General features: G+C 37.0%; 1 protein-coding gene across 1 annotated transcript in view; it reads left to right on the top strand.

Moving 5' to 3' along the window:
- Nucleotides 1-326: 326 nt before the first annotated feature.
- SLC30A8 (solute carrier family 30 member 8) overlaps nt 327-10,686 on the top strand; it is a 34,031-nt gene continuing 23,671 nt past the window's right edge. The window contains exon 1 of the mRNA XM_006916598.1: nt 327-397. Coding sequence (XP_006916660.1) covers nt 327-397 — 71 coding nt within the window. The remainder of the gene's footprint in view (nt 398-10,686) is intronic.

Below are 10,686 nucleotides of genomic sequence, written 5' to 3'. Positions count from 1 at the left end.
GCACACACACCCACCCCTTCATATGATCCTACCTGCAAGTCTCCCGAGGAAAGGAATTTCTGTGGGTGAGAGAATGAAGCCAGATGATATTCCAAGAAGGCTATAATTTTAGCCGACCTACCAAGAACATGGATGTAGGAGGCTTATTATTTTAAGTCCTGGAAGCCTTTTTATTTTTTATTTTGGAAAGTGTGTGAATAATTATAATGCTGCTTTGCTTCCAAAACCGGACAATGAGTTAAAGAGCAGCAGCAGCAGCAGCAGCAGCAGTAGCAGCAACAATAACAAGAATAACAAGAACAGCAAAAGCTCTTATCCTGGCCACCATGGAATTCCTTGAAAGAACTTATCTTGTGAATAACAAAGCCACCAAGATGTATGCCTTCACACTAGACAGGTAACAGACATCGGCTTCTGCTTCACAATTTTCTGTGTCTTCAATACTCAATAAATCCCTAGATCCTTCAGCTGCAAACTTGCAACTTGGGGGCATTTGTAAAATTTTATAAACTGTTGGCTGACTTGTATATTTCACATCCTCAAACATGTAATACTCTTTTTCGTTGGTTTGATTACTTAAATATCTTAAGAGCTTGAAGGATACACTTTATGAATGTATTCTTCATCTGTAGATTTCCTTCTAGCAAATAGAGATATACAATCTCATGTATTTATCTTTCTTTTCCTCAATTATTCTCACTTTTAAGATAGATAATTTTATTAAATTATATTTAGAAAGAATGAAGGCTTTTCAACTACGTGACTACATTGATCTTAAAATTATTTGCTACTTTCTTAATAATATAGTACCATTAAAATATACACACCTATAATAAAATAGCTGAGTTTAATGTTCTATATACTTCTACTTCCTTTTAGTATCTCCCACAGTGCCACATGCGATATATTCATTCATTTCCCCTTATTTAAAAATGATTGAATAAAATACCTGGATCTATAATGGAGATGAAAACGTTCCTAGTCCCAGATCTGTCTTCTAGAAACTTTGAGTCTAATATGAAATACATGTAAGAAAAAGTCATTTACAAAATAGCATATACATGTCGTTTGGGACGTTCAATGAGAATACCTCAAGGGAACCTAGTTTGGAGGCCAGAAAAAGCTTCTCAGAAGTAATAGGCTGAGAACTGAAAAATAAAAAGAAGTTAGAGTAAGGGTGAGAAATACTATATAGGAAGTAGAGTTAGGGAAAGTTTTTCAGACTGACCGAATTTTCTGCTAAAGACAGGGACATGCCAGAATGAGAGTGGTGTATCTGGGGAATTCAACCCAAGCAGAGAACGAAGAGAAACACACTCAGCACATGTAGACGAACGACTGAAAATCTGAAATGAATTCATGTTAGGGGCAGAATTTAAGAGACTGCTTACCCATTCATAATATATGTACTGATTTTGTTTGTTTCATGGAGCTAGACTAATATTCCAAAGGGTAGCTACATTGTGTTTGATAGCATCAAATATTTGAGCAACCGCAAAGAGACTTTCTCTTAGGATATTTATAACTTTGCTTAAGAATGCATGACAAAGAATTGAACATGACAAAGAATCTCGCCTTATAAGAATTATTTTTCTTAGAATATAATATTAAACATGATTTACTGAAATCATAAACAATAAAACCTTATGTTAAATCAGGCAGAAATTTTGGACAACAAATTGTTAACACTATGGATGCTGTTAACAGAGCATCTCTACATTATTGAAATAACAGTATTTCCCTTGTCATTAACATAGACCATTAGCACTCTGTTATGCAAATAAAGCAAACCATTTATAGTTATGTTTGCCTCATAAATGGGTGTGATTTTCCAGATACAGTGATGATAAAAAATGTCAAACATCGTTTTTCTTTTTCTTTTCTTTGCAAATCAAAACAATTAAACCTGGAAGAGATTGTTTATCCTGATCCCTCATTTTGCCAGTAAGGAAGCTGAATGCCATAGAAAATAAATGCCTGTCTTAAGGTCAAATGTCTGATCACGGCAGAGTCGGAATCTGGACCCGCACCTCCTGTCGGTGAACACGGTGTTTCCCCTTCTGCCTCCATTCCTCCTGAGCACACGCTCACCATGTGGCCTCCTGAATCCTTAATCTATTTCCTCCTGAGGTCACGTGTACCTTGATTTCCTCATTTATTTGCTTCTTTCGTCACCTCCCCCTGTGTTTGTTCTGTCTCTATTTCATAGATACTTCCTGATAGTCCTTGTCTTTTCTCCTTCCTCCGCTTTTTTATGTACCACTAGCTTTCTATTTAAATTGCTACCAGCTGTTAAGAAATTTAACCTGAAGGAATCTTCATTCTCTAATTCCACAAAGGAGTGTTTCATTTATTCATTGCTATGCAAAAAAACCTACCCTCTCCCAAACCTAGTGGCTTAAACTACCATCAGTTTATCACTCAAAATTTCATAGGTCAAGATTTGGGCAGGGCTCCGGCTGGAGTCAGTTAGGTTTGCTCATGAGGCTGCATTCTGCTGGTGTCCGGGCTGTGCTAGAAGGTCACGGAAGACTTCACTCACATGTCTGGGGTCTTTGTGTTGGCTTTGACTGGTTTTCATACTCCTTCCCATGGTTTCTCTCTCTGTATGGTATCTCATTTTAGGTTGGCCTGGGCATCTTTATATAGCAGTTTAAAAGAACAACAGTGGAATTTGACAGGGCTCAGAGAGCCTAAGCTCAGAACTGGCACAGCTTCATTCTACCACATTTGATGGCTTAAAGTATGTCCCAAGTCCCAGATTTAAGGGGCGGGACAATAGATTCCATCTCTTGATGGCATGTGCATAAAGGAATTGTTGGAAGTCACCTTTACAGACATTTTACCACAGAAAGTAGTAATATTGGTCTCTGTAGGTGCCGTGAACACTATTGTGCAGTCCCCTATACCCCCACCCCAATTCCCATTCCAGTGATGGGATTCCCTAGACTTTAGTCTCTTGGCAGCAGAGATATTTGTACAAAGTTTACCTACACAGTCAATATGGCTTTCTTGGTGTTGAGTTGGAGGGATTGAGTTTCTCTTTTTCCCAAATCATATATTAAGGAGGTGCAGGGATGTGAAGGCAGGAACAGAAGGTAGGGACAAATTACTGGAATCTTTTCAGTATGAAGCCTTAAAAGTATGTATGTGTGAGCTAGGACTTCTTGAATGGTGATGTGATGAATTCAGTGGACCTCCTTCCCCAATGAAACAACCATTTAACTGATAAAAATTATTTTAAAAAATCCAACAATTTAAAATCTTTGAAAATTGTCTTAAGGCATGCAGTACATTGAGAACTATTTATTCAAGAAAATCTACTAAATCTCAGTAAGAAGCAAAAGCATGTGGCATTTGAACAATGACCTGCTCCATTACCTTCCCTTTCCCCCAAGCTTGGTGTGATGGAAGCTCTACTCTGGACGGGTGTAGCTAAAATACAGAGATCCCTCTTCTTCCAGCTTCCAATTGAGGGCTACAGTTAACCCCTAGAACAAAAGGCTGTTGGACTCTCTCATTTCCCCAGCTCCATGTTGCAGAACCTCTATTCAATGCAAACCCCCAGCAGACTGGGGCCCCCTCCTTCCACTTAGTCTCTACACATAGGGCAAAATCTCTAGTTCAGAAGCAGCAAGGTCTTGAACATCCCAGCCCTGGCTCACATGTAGGGTGGAGGTTCTTCAGCCCTCACTTATAGAGTGGAAATGTCACTCCAAGAGAAGTAGGTCACTGTTTCTTCTGCCAGTTCTGGTGCCACTGCAGAGATTCTACCCATGGGGAGAGGCAGCCCATAAGATCAGAGAGCTATGCATCCTTCCCTTAGAGAACTGATAATACATCAGCTGAAAGTTTATTTGAAACAGAACATTGGGAATTTAAAGTGCAAGGGTACTGTTAAAAACAATGAAGATTTTGCTGGTGAGCAATCAAGAGTAATAGGCTGGTCACTCTGTGACAGCAACAAGCTAAAAGGTAGACCAGATAGAAGTTTAACAGAAACAGCCAAGGAAACATAGAGGTAAAAAGAGCCCTCATGGAATTGACACAAGCTACAAAGTTTGGCTTCAATTACTACCCCTGTTATGGACTGAATGTTTTTGTCACCCCAAAATTCATATGTTGAAACCACAAAGCCTATGTAAATATATTGAAGATAGGGTCTTTAAGGAGGTGATTAATGTTAAATGAGGTCGTGAAGGTAGAGCCCTGAGATGATGGAACTGACGTCTTTATAGAAGAGGAAGAGATACCAGAGATCTTTCTCTCTCTACCATGTGAGGACATGGTAAGAAGGAAGCTGCCTACAAGCCTGGAAGAGAGTCCTCACCAGAAACCAAATTTTCTAAACCTTAATCACAGACTTCCAGCCTCCAGAGTTTTGAGAAAACAAATTTCTGTTTTTTAGGCTACTTACTCTGTGGTATTTTGTTGTAAAGGCTTGAACAGACTAATACAGGGCCGCACTTTAACTGGATCAGACTGTGGAGCAATTTATGCCTTAGACCATTGTTGAAAACAGTAGCGCAATCGGCAAGCAATTGAGGAGGCCAGCATCCGGGTGTGATATCAGAGCAGCCAGAAACTTAACAGTGAGACCACAGAAAGAGACAGTCAAAGCAAACACGATTAAAATGATCACCATCCCTGAACAAGGGTATGCGGGGAGGTCAGGATGGCTGTCCATCTGCCCAAGGCTATACTCTGAGGAATGACAAAAAAGGCTGCACATGCAGAGAATAGATTCTACTGAACTAGACAGGTCACTAAACAAATTAAAAACAAGTAAACAGTAACAACGACAAACCCATGAGGGATCAAAATCCACAATTGCTACAATATATTATCTAAAACATGCAGTTTCCAGCAAAGAAACAGGAAAGAATAACCTACTCACAATAGAAAGAACAAGTAATAGAAACTGCCTTGAAGGGGCCCTTCTGTTGGACTTAGCATTCAAATATTTTAAAGCAGTTATTATAAATATATTCGAAGAATTAAATAAAATCATGTCTAAAGAATTAAAGGTAGGTATGATGACAATGTCTCATCAAATAGAGAATATCAATAAAAATAGAGGGAAATTGTAAAAAAAGAACCAAATGGAAATTCTGAAGTTGAAAAGTATAAGTGAAATAAAGAGACTCATTTATGTATGAACTGGTAGAAGAAAGAATCAGTGAATGTTACTATAGAGCAATAGATAATAAAAAAATAAAGGACAGGAAAAAGAATAAAAATTAACAGAGCGTCAGAGAGAAATGTGTTACATGGTAAAATGTCCTAACATACCCATAATGGGAGTACCAGAAAGAGAGGAGAGAGAAAGGAGCAGAAACTTATTCAAAGGAACAATGGCAGAAATTTTCCAAAACTGGGTAAAAAAAATTAATCTACACATCCATAATAGTCAACAAACTCTAAGAATCAAGGCAAACAGATCTATACTATGACACATCATAGTCACAACATTAAAAACAGAACACAGAGAAAATCTTCAAAGTAGTAAAAGAGAAAGATTTATCAAGTGTAAGAGTGTCTCAGTTAGATTAACAGCTGACTTCTATCAGAAAATGAGGAGGCTCATCAACTGTAATTGAAATGTACAAATGTTTTTTAAAAACAACAAAACGTAGACCAAATGTAAACTAAATTCTTTAAATGTTTCTGTATATTTGAAAGTTTGTCATAATAAAATGTTGGAAAAAAACAAACAAAAAAAGAAACAAAGGAAGACGGAAGACCATGGGATAACATATTCAAAAATATGTGCTGAAATTAAAAACAAAACAAAAACAAAACTCTGCCAACCAATCATTTTTATCCAGCAAAACTATCTTTCTGAAATAAAGGTAAAATAAAGACATTCTCAGATGATCAAAATTGGAGAGAATTTTTGCTAGCAGATTTACCCTACAAATAATAGTAAAGGGAATGCTTCAGGCTCAAAACATGATACCAGATATTGAATCAATGTACCCATACACTCACACCCAAATAGAATCAGTAAAGATAATTATAAAAGATACCATATTTACTCTCCTTTTTTCTCTCAATTGATTTAAAGATAAATTGCATAAAATACAATGCATATAATCTTAGATGAAATATAAAAATTCATAGAAAGATACCAACTACCAAACTAACTCAAGAGGAAATAGAAAATCTGAGTAGACCTATAACAAGTAAAGAGATTAAGTTAGTAATCAAAAAACTTCACATGAAGAAAATTTCAAGCCCAGATGTCTTTACTGTGGTTTCTATCAAATATATAAAGGAGAATTAATATCAAATTTTTCAAATAACGAAAGTGGAGTGAACATTTTCTGACTCATTCTATGAAGTCAATATTCCATAGATAGCTAAACTATAGAAATGAAAGTATAAAATAGAAATGAAAACACTGCCACAGAACTTTGTATATAAATTTTCATAAGAGCATTACTTGGAAGAGCCAAAAAAAAAAAGAAAGAACCTAAATGTCCACTGACTTCTTAACAGATAAATAAAATGTTGTATATCTATACAATGGAATATTATTTGGAAATAAAACACAATAAAGCACTGATGTATTAATACTTGCTACAACATGGATGGAGCTTGAAAACATTATGCTAAATAAAAGAAGTCATTCCCCAAACCACATATCGTATAATTTCATTTCTATGAAATGTCCAAAATAGGCAAAATTTTAGAGACAGGAAGTAAATTATCAATTGCCTGGGCATAGGGTCTTGTGTAAGGAGATTGGGGCCTTACTACTATTGGTATGGAGTTTCTTTTTGGGGGACAGAAGTGTTCTATATTAGATTGTGTTGATGGTGGCCTAACTCTGCGAATATGCTAAAATCCATTACATTGTACACATTAAATGGGTCAATTGTGTGATATGTGAATTATATCTTTAAAAAACTGTTTTTAAAGGGGAGTAGGGCATAGAATACGTAGTGGGATATTAAATTATATTTTATTCTATGAACATTTTTATTCCCTTCTCTCTCTAGCTTTCTCCCCTCAAAACACTTCTTTCATATCACTCATTTATTTCACAAACATTTAACCAAAAAAATGGTCTCCATGTTATGCCCTTCTACGCTCTAGCTTTCCAAGCAGCATCCAAAGTGATCATTTTAGAAATACAACCTCATAATGGTACTTCCCTGATCAAAACCTTCCAACTTCCTCCTTCTAGACTCTGAAGAAAAAACAGTTTAGAATGTCCTGTAGAGATCTGCATGATCTGACTTCTGCCTTCTTCGACTTTGTCCAATTTCTGTTCATGACAAGCTTTTGAACAAAACAAACTCTTTCTTGCCTTTGGACTTGTGCATCAGCAAGGACCTCTACCTGTGACATTCCTCCTTTACTTAGGTCTGTTTCCAGTTATCCTTTAACTCACTGCTGAGCTATCGTCTCTACAGACGTGCCTTCCCTTTCCGCTCTTTTTAAAGTAGCCTCACCTTTCCTCTCCCAGTCACCGCCCATGATACTACAGAGCCTCTGTCACTGTCAGATGATTTACTGTTTGTCTCCTTCTGCTAGAATATCAGCTGCTTAGGTCAGGAACTTTGTCTTAGAGTCCATAGTATCATCAGCATCTCTGACTGTGCAGGCACGCCGTAGGCTTGCGATACATTTTTGTTGAATGAATGAATACATGAAATGTTGGAAATGCATTGTGAGGTCTACGCCTTCATCTTCATTTCTAACAAATAGTAGGAGAAGTGAGGTGAAAGTAGAAAGAAAAAAAATGATTTTATGTAGCCAACAGATGAATTAAGAGAGTGAAAAATATTTCCAGCTCCATTTTATAGATACAGAAACAAAGGGGTTTGACTTCGGCCACCAACAAAAATAAAATACAAAATAAAAATAAAAGCTTTGCCAAGATCAGAAATAAAGCTCCATTTCCTAATTCCTACTTTTAAAAAAATGAACTCAAAGTTCTAAGTTATTAACATCAACTTTTCTACTATTTTCCTTCTCTTTCTCCCCTTTTTTCTCTTTGATGCTACCGTAAATTTCTTTGTTCTGGCCTAGTGTTCCCACTCTTCAAAGCCTCAACAATATTTGATGCGTAGGAATCTACGGTGATTTATTCATTGGCAGTAAATTTAAACTTAATTTTTTGATGCATCATAGCACTTGCTTTTTAGAACCTTCTTTGAAAGATTCTTGGCCTTCACATCATCTTTCAGCTCAAAAGCCTGCACTGCACCTGGAGATGCTTTGACCACTTTCCTCTAATGTATTTTAACTTTGGTTCTTAACTTCTTTTGGAATCATGGATCATTGTGGGAGCCCAGTGAAAACTGTGGGCTCTTGCCTCCCCCCATAAAACACACACACACACACACACACACACACACACACACACACTGCATCCAATTTCAATGGACCCTCTTGAAGCCCACTTCTGGCTGCCTGGCTTAGTGCTTCAATAAGCAATCTCAGCTCAAAGTATATTATCTACACTGGTTAATCTTAGGTTTAGGATATGAAGAAGTATTTAAAAGTCAAAATCGGCCAGGTTTCTTGCATTTTTCCCTTGCGGCACTGCCCATGGGCTGTGCTCCTGGCGGCGTTCCTACTTTGGTCTGCCTTCTAAACTGCTTCAAGATAAGTTCTATCTCCCGGTCATTTAGCAGCTGGTTTTCTCTGGCCACAAGATTCATGAAAAATATAAAATTAAGCAAAGCTTCATATGACCACAGTAAACCAGTGGTCATATAAACAGGGCCAGAACAATTGGTGACCCTGTCTCGTGCTGCCTTCTCATGCACAAGGAAAGGGAGAACCTCCACCATGTTTCTTATTAGTTCTCAGGCTCCTCTGAGTTGAAGACCACTGGTGACTCGCACTACTACATTATGTGGCGGTTATTGTCAGGATATGTATCACATTACAAAGGCAAAGGTTTATAGGTATAAATTTTCTACGTACCTCTTTCCGAATGGTTCTTATTCCAAAATGAAGATTATTTGGAACTGCTTAAAATCCTGAGTGCTATTAACATCATTGGTACAAACATTCTGAAGTCAGTTTGGCAAAATACATCAAAGTCCTTAAAAATGTAGATATTCTTTGACCAAGGAATTTCCATTCTAGGGTTACATTTTAAGGAGGTAATATATGGAGCAAAGATTAACTATAAGGATATGAATCACAGTGGTGATTATATGAGCAAATAGTTGGAAAAAATGAATTATCCAATAGTAGAAAGTAAATTATGCTGTAACATATCTATATTATATATAATGATCTCTATATGTTAAAAATAATGATGTAGAATATTTAACAAATGGAGAAAATGTTAACAATATATACAGCTAAGAATCGGGTTCCAAAGCTGTATCTTTGGTAGGAACCTATTATGACACTGTCATTTCATCCACAATCCATTCTGGCCCATCCCCCCATCCAGCCATGTGATTTGGTAGCATTTACCCGCCTCTCAGCTCTAGGAGTCAGCGTGGCTCAGTTAGATACACCATGGAACCATGTTCAGTTAGGCAGTCTTCTTACTGCAACAAGTTCTAAGCCAATTAAACCACCTGTATTCTCCTGGCTATAGAGGTTGGTTCTCATTTGGCCAAATGGGCATGCAACTCGGGACTCTTGTTTAGTGGCTGGGAACAGGGACACTCCCTCTTCCTGTAGAAGAAAAAGCAAGTGTGTAGCTCTGATTACCTTGGGCAACCATCCCACTACCATGAGGAAAACCAGCCTGAGGTTGAAGCATAGTTAGAACTGCAAAGCAATAGATCCGGAGCCTTGATAAATCAGCCTGAAGCCTGATAACTCTAGACATTTTCAGTTGCAGAACCAATAATCCCCATTTATTAACTAACCTAGCAGGAGCTTTTGTTTCTGGACTTGCAGTCAAAACCACCCTAATTAATATGTTCTCTATTATGTATAAAAAGTGTGTTTCTACATTACAAAGCTAAACAACAAGTCAATAATAGCTGTCCCTTGCAGATGAGGTACCAATGATTTTCCCCTCTGCTTTGTGCTTTTCTGTAATTCCAGATTTTCAATAGTGACTATATATTATTTTATTCAGAAAAAAACCAAGTACATGATGACAATTATAGTCATAATCATCATCATCATCTCAGCCAAAGCCTTCATATCTTTAATTTCAGATGGTGATAAGGCAAATGAAATGGCTCTTCAGGTGCAGGCTAATTTATTTCTGTTTTACACCTTTTAAAGCTAGGAACACAAAGTTCCTAATTCTAAGAATATTATTAATGTCTTCTAATAAGTTTATTTAAAAATTGAAATCTGATTAGTTCAAGATATGTGGACCTTGACATGTATCTGTAAAGAGTAATTTTAGGTATATCGATGTTCAGGTAGAGAGGCAGTGTGAGTGTAGTGGAAAAAAAACACACTGGGCTTGGGATCCTAGTTCAGCCATTTCTTGCCCATTTGACCTCAGTCTATTAGTTAACCTCTTTGAACCTTATTTACGGCAGCTAAGAAACTGTGAGATTGGACTAGATGTTATCTATAATCTTTCTATCTGTGAAATCCTATAATTCTATAAAGGGCCCTAAATAATTATTTATATTTGAACAGAACTGATATGTACGGCTTGCTTTAGGAAGTATAAGTGAGTTTCAATTCCTATTATCATTTGCCTGGTAGATTGTCTGCAAAGCTGTGTTAAGAGAGTTT

Source organism: Pteropus alecto, unplaced genomic scaffold (genome assembly GCF_000325575.1).
Source record: "Pteropus alecto unplaced genomic scaffold, ASM32557v1 scaffold164, whole genome shotgun sequence".
NCBI lineage: Eukaryota > Metazoa > Chordata > Mammalia > Chiroptera > Pteropodidae > Pteropus > Pteropus alecto.
This window is presented reverse-complemented; position numbering and strand designations above follow the sequence as displayed.